We start from the raw sequence: 13,883 nt of genomic DNA, 5'->3' as shown, positions 1-13,883 counted from the left end.
AGTCTGCGAGTGCAGTATATGTAGAAGACTCATGCTCCAGGTCTTCTCTCTACAGTCTTATCCGGGAGCACTGGGTCACCCAGAGCAATGGAGCGAGAAGTCAGAAACACTCCACTGGTGCCAGCAGCTTTACAAAAAAAGAATATAAGGTGTGTTTTCAAGGCTGCTCTGTGCAACAGGAGCATCCTGGCTGGTAAAGCTGTCTAGCTAACAACACAGCATCAGCACCTCAAAGCAACTTCACTGTTTGCTTCTTTCTGTTGTGTATACAGTCACTCTTGGCAAATGATAACTTATTTTGGGCAGGAAAGAGAACCTCCCCAAAGAACACCAGCTGCCAGTGCTGCTGATGAAAAGGAAGAAAACATGAAAAGATCCAGGAAGTGACTATTTTAAGCCAAAAACAAAAACAAAAAACAAAAACCCAAAAATCAAAAAACCAGAAGCTTTGATAAACTGATAAATGTTGATAATTAGACACTATTGTGGTAGTTTCACAATTATGGAATTGCAAAGTTCTCAGGTGTCTCTATTTGGAACATCAAGAATCCTCTCACAGAGGCGCCTGGGTGGCTCAGTCGGTTTAGCATCCGACTTCGGCTCACGTTATGATCTCACAGTTCATGGGTTTGAGCCCCGCCTCGGGTTCTGTGCTCTGGAGCCTGCTTCAGATTCTGTGTTTCCCTCTCTCTCTCTGCCCCTACCCTACTCATGCTTTGTCTCTCTTTGTCTCTCTGTCTCTCTTTCTCTCTCTCAAAAATAAATAAAACATTAAAAAAAATTTTAAATAAAAAGAATCATCTCACAGGATTCTAAATGTACCTCGTTTCATTCACTTAGAAGCATTTGTGAAGTGCTTCCAAGTTGCTCCTAGAGTAGCAATGATTAGTGCTTGCTACTAGTTTAGATGACAAAAGAAAAGAAAAATGCTCTCAAGTAGGCAGGCATCAGATTGTCCCCATCACCTGTGTAACTAGCAGTGGCAGAAAAGTCCCAGACTGGCAGAGATCTTTGGGCTCTTCAAAGCCAGGATTAATACCTTTATTTTATAAATACGGCAGTTGAAGCTTCAAGAGGCTAAGTAATTTACCCAAGATTCTGCAACTAGTGATCAGTACAACCTCATTCCTAAATTTAGGGCCAGGGAAACAACAATCAAATATAGTGACCTCAGGAAAAGATTCTGTTGTTGTTGACGATGATTTTTAAAGAATCCTTCTCATTATTGGCTAGGGGTGAAATGATCCCTTTTCAGAAAAGGGCACAGTCAATGAAAGTGTAATTCTTATCCTGCTTTCCAGACCTTAAGGTGAAGTACCATGGAGTCAGTAGTATTTGATATAAGTATTACTTCATTAGCAATCCCCATGTCTATTTTATGTTGGCATGCACATTCATGCCCTGTCACTGGACTGATTTGTAAACAAGACCTAGTGGACATCTGCCTGCCTTGACACCTGTCAGTCAACTATGTCCAGCTAACCCAGCCTATCTGATCTGGTGAGGGGTGAGGAGGGGTGTTTGTTGAACTACATTCTTTCTTACAAGCAAAGGCAGACTTGCCTTGAAATGCCATCAATCTTTTAAAGAACAAAGATTTTTTAGATACAAAGAGGAGATGTATTCCTTTCAGCTCTCTTAGAGGATCTAAAGCAGGAAATCAGTGATAAGCCCTGATTCTTCCTGAAATTCCATCGCTTCCCAATTTTTCCATCTAGCACAAAGCAAGATCAGACTCCTCTATGAATCTTTTGGTGAATAATTGGGCAAATGGAAAGGTCAGGCTCATGGAGCAGGCATGAGATTTTAGAGGCTAGATTACGTTAGAGTAGATGGAGACTTTAGATATTATCTTTACTGACAAACGAGAGCATTTTGCAGACAAAGAAGCAGAAGGATGAAGTGGGAGGGAGGTAAACAGAGAGGTGGAGTCAGCGTTTTAGGCTGAGGCAGCCCTTCAAGGTGAAACCTGGGGAGAGCGCACCCAGGGTAAGAGCCAAGGATGAGGGTCAATCTTAGAGACGAAAGAAAAAATCTAGGGTTCGAGAAGTTCAAGAAGAACACCCCAGGAAGGAGGGAGGATTTAGGGGCACATGTTGTAGAAAAAGACCAGAAACAAGAAAAGGTCACTGGATTTTTCAGTTCAGAAGTCACTGGTAATTTTCAAAGAAGTATCTTAGCTTAGGCTACTGTACAAAATACTGTAGACTGACCAGCTTAAACAATAGGACCTGATTTTCCCTTAGTTCTAGACTTTGGTTAGAAATCCAAAATCAAGGTGCCCACACGGCTAGTTTCTGGTAAGGGCTTTCTTCCCGGCTTACAGATGGCTGCCTCGTCACTGTGTCCTTACACGGCAGGGAGAGAGTGTATCTGGGAGCAAGCCGTCTGGTGTCTCTTCTTAGAAGGGTGCTCACTACACCCACCATGCAGTCCCCATCCTCATGACCTCAACAAAACAGAAGTATCTCCCAAAGGCCCCAACTCCAAATCCTATCACATTGAGGGGCAGGGCTTCAACATATGAATTTTGAATTGAGAGACGTAACTCAGTCCCCAGCAAAAGGAACTTCAGCAAACTATGGCACTCAGAAGCCAGACGGCAGCGGGCTAACAAGCAATGGGAAATGAAGGGGAAAACATGACTACTCATGAGAGGCGGCAGTGAAAGGGTGATGTTATGAGAGCAGCTTTTGGGCAAAGAAAATGATCTCCTTGGGAAACATAAGAGTTCATGTTTAATTTGCTTAGAATCCCCCCCCCCATTCCAAAGTAAGCTACTGATATAGTTTTCCATTTTCCCCATCCCATTATATAACCTCTCCAAGTCAGATGAGCATTAAAAAAAAGCCATTCATAACATACAGTTAAGTGAAAAAGCATAGATTACAAAACATTGTGTGCTATATGATCCAATTTATTTAAAATATTCATGAATAAAATTTTTTAGAAGGCCATATATACAAAATGTTCACTCTTTATTCCTAGGAGATGGGATTTAGGATGCATTAGGCAGGGTTCAGTTAGGAACATAAACTACACTGAATGTTTCAAGTAGAAGAGATTTAATTTAGACAGTTCCATGCTTGCATAATGGTTGGGAGGACAGAAAAGTGTGGGTGGAGGCCACCAGGAGTTGTCACATTTGCCATCACAGTTGGGGAACCCCCCAAAGGTCGGGTAACTGCTGCTGCCTTCACACCTGCCCCCAGCTCCAGGCTCTGGCCAGTTGGTGCAGGACTTCATGCCCACCTATGCCTGTATGTTAGCTGCTGCCATCATGGCCTAAGGAGCAATGGCTCCCACCTCCCTTCTGCTTTCTAAACCCATGCGAAGGCACTTATTGGCAGAACCCAAACTGTATCCAGATCACAGCTATTACGGCAATTTGGGAAGTGGTCCTGAGGATCCAGCCTCTTTGATTCCCGGGAGAGTAAAGAGAAGGGATCGGGAAGGTACCAGGTGCTAGATAACAGGTCACAGGCCACATTCTGGCTACATGATGACCACACAAATGGTTGATAATTCCACACTGACATTTCCAATTGCAACAGCGACAACCCCAATTTTCTCTAACTATCCCTCATTCAAAGGTAAATGAAGTCATCTTCTCACCAAAATGGGAGACCCAAAGTCCCATCAGTTATTGTGTCCATTGTCAGGTAACCACATCTCTTCCAGTTCAGGGGCAAATCCACCTAGATACCATCTAACCTAACCATCAGACAAGTTTCACCAATACGAGCTCACCTGATATAATAGGAGAGAATAAGAAGGTAAAAAAAGGAAATTGAATACATGCATAAACAAGCAAGAAAATATGCACAGCCTTGCATCTTTTCTGTAACTGGCCATGAGGCTATAATTGATGTTTCTAACTTCCTTCTTCTACTAGGAAATCCCTATTTCCTTTGTGTTTGGCCAGCGTCTTAGTTGATTAGAGTTCTTTACCGAGAGAAATAATTAGAAATCTTTATTCCTGGGGGACCTCAGTCTGTATACCTGGCACCTTCTACCTGGGATCAGATTGCTATACAGTCTCTAAGCAAAGCAGACAAGCTTTATCAGACAAGCAAGGGAAGTGCTTCTACAGAAAGGGAAACTCAGTGGAGTTTGTAGGCTCTAGGAATGGATTCATTGAAATCTACCCAAATGTCTCCATTCAAATTCTCACCATTTCATCTTTTCCTGTCAATAGTTAATCTTTACCTAAAAGATCTGATGTGGCCATAAATTCAACTCACACTGGAATTCAGCCACCCGCAGTATCTGATTCTTGGCTACATTAGCTCTGTGGCTATAGGAGATGGGAGAGTCTCTTGTGCGGTGGTCACAGAAGGTCCCAGTTCTGACTGTGACCTGAGATAAAAGTTTAAAACTAGGAGATTATCATTTTTCTTACATAAACAATTCAGTATTGTTTATGTACGGATATATCATAGCTTACCTAAACTATTCCCGTATTATTTCACAGCATTTCCAATAAATTTCTAATTTGGGCCCAACTAAAGTGACAAGAAAGTCTGTAAGGTACTAGCATTGTACCTGACTAGTATGACAATCAATTCTCTAGACCCAGGATATGCTAGGGCAGCTGGAGGTCCTCCGAGGCGTGTGCCTCCTTACCACCCCCACCCCCGCCCAACTTGGTCTAGCACAGCATCTCAGCACCTAAGGGCAAACCAATTTCTGGTAGTGCTGGGGGCAGGAGACATGTCTTAGCCACGGAGGTGAGAGGACAGGAAGAGCCTTGACTTCCTGGCCCACGGTCTGCAGGTCTTGCAGGGAGTCCCCCGCAAGGAGGGATGGCTCATTTACATAATGAAAACTGGCAGAATTAAATGTGACAGCTGCACAGATGCAATCTCCCTTTAAATAAAAGGCACCAATAAACGTTTATGGTCAAGAGGCTCAATGTATTTTAACATGAAGCCATTTGGCCATTATATTCAATTTAAACATTCTGAAATGGAGTTTTCCAGGTGATGTGTGATGCTTTTTTTCACAACTCACTGAGCCCATTTGCCCTCACCTTCCCAAGTGCAATACGTTTTAATGGAAATTACAAATTTACCAATGTACTCTGCCAGCCTCCTTTAAGTCTGCTCTAATCATTTCTTTAGTCTGAAAATTCTTCTCTGCTCATGCGTTTCGAACCTACAATCACTCTGAAGACCAGGATACAATTTAGAAGACTTGAGGTTCTACATTGGAATTTATTGTGTGGCTCCAGTTCAGTGCCAAGTTCACCATGCTTTTGCTCAGAAAACAGAGGCCTGGGGCGCCTGGATGGCTCAGTCGGTTAAGTGTCCGACTTCGGCTCAGGTCATGAACTCACAGTTTGTGAGTTCGAGCCCCGCGTTGGGCTCTGTGATGACAGCTCAAGCCTGGAGCCTGCTTCAGGTTCTGTGCTTCCCTCTATCTCTGCCCCTCCCTTGCTCAGGTGCTCTCTCTCTCTCAAAAATAAACAAACATTAAAAAATAAATAAAGAAAACAGAGGCCTGTTAGTACCCTCACCAAGTAGCCTTTGGAGGGCTACTCTCAGAGTTGGAATAAAATGCACCCAAAGTGTCTTCTAACCCAGGACTCCTAGAGGGACAGTCGAAAATAGTTGCCTCTAAAAGGGCCCTAATTGCAGCTTGTACAAACATTCAGTGAACAAAGTGCTCTTTCTCCAGAAAGGTAGGTGCCAACCATTTGCTTTCCTCAGGGCTATTCCCTGAGCACAGGCAGGATGATAAAAAGTTCTCATCCTTGGCTCAGTCCCTCAAAGCAAACCCCTCCTCTGAAAAGCAGGGCAGACATACCAATTAAGTGCTGTGGGCAGGAGACTTTGGGGTAAACTGATTGATAAGGAAGGCAGGGCCATCCAAAGTCACTTTCATAGAAAGACTATTAAGTAAAAGCAGAGAGACTGGGGGTTCTAACTCTGCCTCTACCCTCTGCTAAATGTAACTTCAAAATCACTACTTAATATTTTTAAGCCCTAGCCTTTTTGCTAGGCAAAATGATGTATCAAATCTTGGCCTCACCTTAGGGGTTTTTATAAGGCCACATCAATCTTGGTCGATAAACTTCAGGTGAACTCAAAATATTAGATTATCTAGAAGCATATGTACTATTTGGTTATAAGCCACATGCACAGAGCTCTCAAAATCCCCAAGGGAGGCACACAGTTTGCAAACCTAGAGCAGACCTGGTAGATTCAAGAGGTGGTAAGGATGTTGGTAGGGAGACAGAGGCCCCATTCACAACTGGGCAATAAAGCACTTCACCAACTTCTAGCTACACACTCTTATCAGTAAACTGAGGATTACAACTCCCACCCTGGCTACCTTCCAGGGTTATCCTGACAATCAAGAGGAGAACAGAATAGTGGAGGGAAAAGTGTACAATTATCAACGTTAAAGAGAAAGTAGTTATCAACTGTAAAAATCTTGGTTGCAAATAAAATATCATTATAGTTCATCAGGATGATTTCAACTCCAGGAGCCGGGTTGGAGCCCAGAGAGGCAGAGAGAAAGCTGCACTGGGAGCCCACTACCTGATGGTGGTGCCTTGCAAACGGTCTATCTTCTTATTGAGCTCAGCAATGATGCTGTGGAGTTCCGTGATGCGTTCCTCATACCGAAGCGTTGTTCGCTCCTGGACATCCTCATGTTCTCTCATGAGGTGGGACTGCTCACACTGAGATCAAGAGAATAAGACAGAAGTGCCAGTGAGTTGACGCACCTATGGGTGAGTGATTGTAAGTTTTATGGTCCCAAGCCACCACAACCTCAACATGGAGCATGCTCCAAATAAACATATGCCCTCTGATTGGCTGGGAATCCCAGAAGCCACAATAGCAGCTAACTTTTATCATGTCCTTTGCCTTTGTAGCATTCATCTGTCTTTAGGAGAAGTTCCTCTACCATTGCTCACAATCTTTGTGGCATTATCCAAGTCTTCTGCTCCCCCCTCCCCCCCGCCCAAGAAGTGGGCAAGTGGCCTGAGCTGAATCCATCGGATACCTTCTTTTGGGAATGTGAATCTTCAGTGAATGGACTTAGGATTGTGTGGAGTTGATTCATTTGACTGAGGGTCCTGAAAAGACTGTCCCTTAGTTCCTGAGACCTACATCTCTGAGCTTCCTTCCCTCCCACATGCCTTTATGGTTCTTGAGTTTCCATGTACCCTTTTAGCTAATGTTTGCTGCGGTATGTTTCAGCCACTTTTCAACCAAATAGTCCTAGCTAGTATAACAATATTTCTTATCTGACTGTTTATCTGCAGACTTAATGTTTTCCTACCAGACTATGAACGTTGGCAAGGCAAGGACTAGGTGTTTCCATAATTTAGCCCTAACACCTGGCATGTGGTTTGCTTCACTGTGGGTGATCTAGTAGCATTATGGAATGAATAAATCGCAATATATCACACTGTCAAGAAGACTGCTTTGCTGAAACAATGACAGAAGAAGCTGACGCACTTCCCTTGTTCAGCATTTGATGGTGTAAGAGGCAGCAGATGCTATAAAAACATTTTTGTAGCTAGAGTTTAGATCCTAAGGAACCTGTTCATCGCTTTCACTTCTCTGCCCTCTCCTCAATGCCCCACTAGTCTCTGTGAGTTGGATTCATTTGCATAACAATAAAACACTCATCAGTGATGGAATGAGGAATCTAGCTTCTGTCCCTGTCTACTGCGTTCAGCCCTGATTAATTTCCTGTCCAGCAGAGGAATTTTAATTTCATTTCAGCAAGGTTTTCCTAATGCCAAGAGCCATATGTACTTGCCAGCTTTGCACCTTCAGGGCTAGTGGCAGACGGAAAAGGGTAAGACTTCTCACCTACCACGTCTAACTGTTCTCCCCCTCCCTAAATCTGTGGTTTCCCATGGTGTAACCCAGAAGCTACTGGGCAGGGACAAAAGCCTTCAAAGATATGCAGAACAGTACACTAGGCCCAACTCAATACTGAAACAGAAGTATGCAGCAAAGAAATCTAATAAATATGGTGGTATATATCATGGCAGAGACCACATCTACGACTTGATCAGTATCAATGCGGTAACTTCCTGGGTGCTGCTCAGAGCTCCAGGAGCAAGGCTGGAGGCAACAAGGTTGTGGAAGCTGCATCACAGATCTTTTGCGAGATAGCTGCTTTCAGAGAAATAATGATGTGTCTGTTCTTAAGGACAACCTGCAACATCAAATAATGTCCACTCAAGGTCTAACGCTCAAGAAATAAGTAGAAGCAGAGGCAATAATGAAGGGTGAGTCAAAGTCCCATTTACAGGGAAGTTTTCCTAAACAGAACAAAATTGAAACAGGCCTCAAATACTCTTTCCATGAAGTTATGCCTTTTCATCCATGATCCATTGTGTTTTACAAGGGACAACAGAAATCCACAAAATGACAGTGTGTCCAAGACAGTATGTGTCAATAAATGAAAAAGGTTCATATTTCTCTGGAACATATGAATGCTGTTTCTCCCCATCCCCACAAAATATCTGTGAGCTTTTGTTATCAGTCTTTATTCCCACCTTCAAATTGTGTGTGTGTGTGTGTGTGTGTGTGTGTGTGTGGTACGTACATATGTCAGTGTAGCTGGCACTCTCATGAAGGTCACCAGTTCTAGATCTCTTTTTTTTTTTTTTTTTTTTTTTTTTACCAGTTCTAGATCTTTAAAGAATTACAAGATCATGCCCAGTTTGACCTAGATTTCATTTCCACCAGGACTCTTCCAGCCATCGTGCTGGCTCCTCCTCTTTGCTTTTCCATATGCATCTCTGTAGGGCTACACATCACTGTGAAAGGCTTCCCCTCACAAACTCAACAGCTCTCACTACATCAATTCCTCCTTTACTGTTCCTCCTTCACAGTCTTCAGAGGTCAAGAGCCCACTACCATCACCACGGCAGACCAGAAACTGCAAAATTCACTTAAAGATGAAAGTGTGCAAATACTCATAGAAGAAAAGGCACACGATCAACTAATAACCACCAAGACAGCTCTGGGCATCCCTGGTGACTGTTGTGAGCTGCCTAACAGGTAAGATCCGGGCGGCTGCCCAGGTTGCCCAAAGAGCAGATGGCCGATGCCCAGATAATGAGAGCACGCTATCTGGGACTACACCATCTTTGCTCCTGCCTCTAACTGGGAAGTCTGCCTAGAGGGCATGAGTACGAACAAGAGACAACAGGAAGCCTGATGATTCAGACAGAACGGCACTTGTAGCTAAAAGGAGACAAAAGACTCATAATGTGTACTTGGAACTTAGGGGTTCATTTAGGAGTAGCAACAAGAATATATTGGAGAAAAAAAATTCCTAGCTGAAGGCAAAGATATCTGGTTTACATTCCTATATTTTTTCCAAAAGTATGGTTTCTTTAAATACTGGAAAGCATCTATAATTTAATTCTTCTTCTACAAATATATATATATATATATATATATATATATATATATATATATCTTGATTTCCCCTAACATTTAAGATGGCGTGCTGGGTGCCATAGTGGGGGTCACTGTGACACACCTTTTGAAGGGAACAGCTTCCAGATGGAATTCTGTGCTGGAGAAGAAACATGGACAGAAGCAGGGGTTGGGGGGAGGAGAGATGGTGGAAAGGTACCTTGGGGATTCTTTACACAGTGACAAGAGAACACTGGAAAATCATAATCCTAACTCCTAGAGTCAAGGTGAGTGAATGGCTGGAGAAGACATGGCCCAAGGCCCATCTGTACGTCTCAACATATCCTTGAGGTGTCACATTAAACACACTTCACCCATTCTTCTGCCCACACTCATTGGAACCAGACAAAGATTTGCTGAGACGCTCTCATCTCCAAGCTTAGTGAAAATCCCTCGAGCTTTTCCAAACTGTGGGGCAAAGCGGAGCAACTCCCATGAGAGCAATAGGGCAGGAGAAAACAAGTCATGACCTGCAGGAGCCAAAAGAACCCAACAAAACTCCCTTGTTAAACAGTTCTTGGGAAGCTGCACAAGACCAACCCCAGCAAGGGACACTTTAGTCCAGGGAAGAGGAGAAGCAGCCATTCTGTGCACGATCAGCACCTTCCGGCCCTGGTAAGCATCTGGCAAGCCCGGATTGTTCAAGTCAGGCCCGATTTTATTATCACACTTCAGTACCGTTACTGTTCCAGTATTGTTACTGACCCATGCCTCTCACTGCCCTCAGCTGTCATGACCTGGGAGAGCATTTCTTTTAGCCTCGGCGGGGGTGTGGGGTGGTGGTGGGGTTGTGGGGTGATGGTGGGGTTGTGTGTGATTTCAGGCATTCGGTTTCACAGGGGCACACGTGAGGTCAAGCTGGATACTGCACCCCCAGAGGGGAGTCACCCGAGGGCAGGTAGCCCAGTAGAGTCTCAGTTGAGAAGGCAATACAACAACAATGAATCAGGAAAAAGAAGTATTACCTCTATGATTACAATTTTTTTAAATTTTTAACTTGAAAGTTTAAGTACTTTACACATTAAAAAATGATAGATGTTCATTTTCTCCACAATCCGTGAATAAAACCCTTTTCCAAATGCTGTTCATTTCTCTCCAGGATTTTCTTACATTTATGCGGCTCTGCTGGGGCCACCATGTGGGATGAGCATCCTTTCAGCATTAGTGCCCCTGTGGTAGCCAGTAGGGGTGCTCACCAAGACTCTGGTTCGCCACCATCCATGCACAGGTGGGATTATATGCTCCCTTCCCCTCGAAGCTACATATGGCCACATGGCTTGTTTCAGCCAATGAGATCTCAGTGAATTGGTATCATTTGCGCCCGGAAGCCTTTAAGAGCTCCTTCAGAATTTGCTACATTCCTTTCCCCGGAACATGGCTGCTGGCCATGTTCCAGACAGAGGAAGCCCACCAGTTTAGGAGGCTGGCTGAGGATAATGCCGCACAGAGTTTCCTGCCAGCACTACCAAGCTCCTACCATGAAACAAGAAACACACTTTTGTGGGGCGCCTGGGTGGCTCAGTTGGTTAAGCGTCCAACTTTGGCTCAGGTCATGATCTCACAGTTCGTGGGTTCCAGCCCCATGTCGGGCTCTGTGCTGACAGCCAGCTCAGAGCCTGGAGCCTGTTTCAGATTCTGTATGTTCCTCTCTCTCTGACCCTCCCCTGCTCATGCTGTCTGTCTGTCTGTCTCTCTCTCTCAGAAATAAATAAAAAACATTAAGAAGTTAAAAAAAAAAAAAGAAAGAAAGAAATACACCTTTTGTATCTTAAGCCACTGAAAATCTGGGGTTATTTGTTATCACTGCATATTCGGATGATACAACCATTTTATAGATGAAAGCCAACTAAATGTAAAGTGACTGATTTGTTATATCCAAGACAACAAGAGAAACCTCTGAAAAACCCTCCTGATTCCTGTTTATGCCATCAAAGAGTTAAAGTGATTGAGCCACAATCTTCTCCTCTCCACTCCCTCCCAGCTCCCTGACCTGTGAGCTGGTCTCTATACCATTTGCCTGAAGATCTCCAGTGGCACCAGAGTTGTCCTCCTTGATTTCCTTCCCTGACGCACCTTGTGAACTCCAAGAAACACAAGTACTCTGCCTTCTAATATCAGAGGAGAAGTAGGAAACCCAGACAACTCTCTCCTCAACACACTGGAGTACCAAAATAAACAAGTAGAAACACGGGGCTCTAAGACAGGGCATTCTAGGTCCCTCCAGTTCCCATCAAGCCAGCTTTAGCTGCCCAAGTTAGTTATGGAGCGATGACTTTCTTAACAGGGAGGAATGGCAGCTTCTTCCTGCAAAACGTCCAAGTAAGGGATTATTTTCTTCTCCTCACCATACAGAAACACCCCATACGATTTCAGTTGAACAAAATAAGAAACGGTGTCAAACAACACACTGCCACTTTTTTCCCATGATCACAGGGAATTGCATCCAGGGCTCTCCCTCCTCCCAGCCTGTATGTGTCAGTGTTTGGACTGATCTTGCAATATAGCAAAGAAAGCAAGCTTGCGGTTGCAGGATCTTGCCTGCCATGAATTTCTGGAGGTCAGAATCATTAGGATTGCTCCCACAACTATCAACTTTGCCTTTGTCTGAAAGGCAAAGAAAAAAAGATTGGGGTTGGATAGGATGAAACTGCGTTTTTCCTGCATTTCATCTGACACTTAATATACACTCTGAGCATTTTTCCCTAGGTATCAGCTCTCCTGTTGTGATGATGAGGCAAATTTAAAATCTATATAAATACCTGTGTCTAGCCACATAAATTGGTGAAATTGCCTATATGCGAAAAATGTTTAATAAAAACAACCAGTATCATTACAACCACCAAGAATAAAACCCTTTAGGCTCATCTCTGCTATTGGTGCAATCCGGGGATAAAGCCATGAGTCAGCCTTGAGACAGACTGGTCTGAGAACTTGAGCTCTTGTTGGAAAAACCCTGTGCAATGTGCTGATGCTAAGGAGCTTTATGGTTTTGTTAATGTTCTTCCCTGGGTTTTATCTTACCCCACAGAGGCCACTGATCTTTAATCATCGCATTAGTCTCAGCTGTCAAACCCAAGAGCATTATGAACTCCATTCTTGAAAACTGCAATGCCATCATTCATCTGTTAACCCTCTCAACCATCCTGAGGAAGGGGGTCAGCACCACTCCCTTTTAAAATACACGAAGAAGTCATGCTACTCTCTCAGGATCACAATGGATTGGTCTCAGTGATATTACCGAGGGTTATTTTTATCTTTATTCTAAGGCCCTGCCCAGGTACTCCCAAGGGGAAGGCAGGAGGAACAAGGCCGACTAAACAAAGAGGCCCAGCACAAATGGAAATGCCTTTGATGAGCAAAACAGCAAGAGCAATTTACCAAAGAAAGTATAAAACCAGTAAGAAAGGAATAGAGAACATTCCTGACAAAGAGAATGCATTCCAAAGTCCTCTTTAAGTATTTCATACAATGAGAGAAAAAAGAGGTAAGAAAGCAGTCTCCTCATTACATTTAATGAAAACTATTTGTTTTCTTCCTAAAAGCCAAGAGGTAGAAAATTCAGAAGACTTGCTTTCCAAACATAGAGAGTTTAGAAATAGAAAGTGTTCTGGGGGTGCCTGGGTGGCTCAGTCAGTTAAGCGTCTGACTCTTCATGTTGGCTCAGGTCATGATCTCATGGGTTCGTGAGATAGAGCCCCATGTTGGGCTCTACGCCGACAATGTGAAACTGCTAGGGATTTTCTCTCTCTTGGTTAGGCCTCCCCTGTTCTTTCTCAAAAAAAAAAAAAAAAAAAACATTAAAAAAATATCTTTCTGGAGCACTTGGGTGACTCAGTCAGGTTAAGTGTCCAATTCTGGATTTCAGCTCAGGTCATGATCCCATGGGTTATGGGACTGAGCCCCATTTGTGGGATATTCTCTCTCTCTCTATCTCTCTCTCTCTCTCTCTCTCTCTCCCCCCCTCCCCTGCTCACACACATGCATGTTCTTTCTTTCAAAAATAAATCAACTAAAAATTGTTTTTAAAAAGAAAGTGTTCTGTATTACTACTGACTAATTTCATTTCAAAGAGATCCATAAACTTGTTTGAAGTATCATTTTATAGCACTTAAAAATACAGCAATTTAAAACTGTTGGTATGAAATAAATAGCAAATATGCTGGAAGCATTAAACTAGTACTATATATGATCTTTGCCAGCTTCCCACATGAGGCTATTTAATGTTGGTGCAAATACATGCATGTGTCTATGTGCCTGTTTGACTTGGGATGGAAGGGATGCTTAAACCAAGTGGATCTGTGCATTATCCCCTCTCTGTGACTTCGAGATCCCCCGTGGATGCTAAGGGCACCCTGGGCAGCTTAAGAGACATGCAAGGTCAGTACAGCTGTGAATTCTCATAAAACCTGGCTTCAAATTCTAACT

At 43.5% G+C, this 13,883-nt stretch overlaps 1 protein-coding gene across 3 annotated transcripts in view; it reads right to left on the bottom strand.

Moving 5' to 3' along the window:
• Nucleotides 1–13,883, bottom strand: part of MCC (MCC regulator of WNT signaling pathway) — a 276,051-nt gene that overhangs the window by 100,369 nt on the left and 161,799 nt on the right. For all 3 annotated transcript variants that reach the window (XM_039239740.1, XM_039239741.1, XM_039239742.1), the window contains exon 3: nt 6,546–6,688. In XM_039239740.1, the coding sequence (XP_039095671.1) occupies nt 6,546–6,688 (143 nt within the window). The remainder of the gene's footprint in view (nt 1–6,545; nt 6,689–13,883) is intronic.

The sequence above is a fragment of the Hyaena hyaena genome, unplaced genomic scaffold, assembly GCF_003009895.1.
Source record: "Hyaena hyaena isolate Hyena2069 unplaced genomic scaffold, ASM300989v1 scaffold_160, whole genome shotgun sequence".
NCBI classification, from domain to species: Eukaryota; Metazoa; Chordata; class Mammalia; order Carnivora; family Hyaenidae; genus Hyaena; species Hyaena hyaena.
Note: the sequence above shows the minus strand (reverse complement) of the source record. Positions and strands in the feature narration are given on the sequence as shown.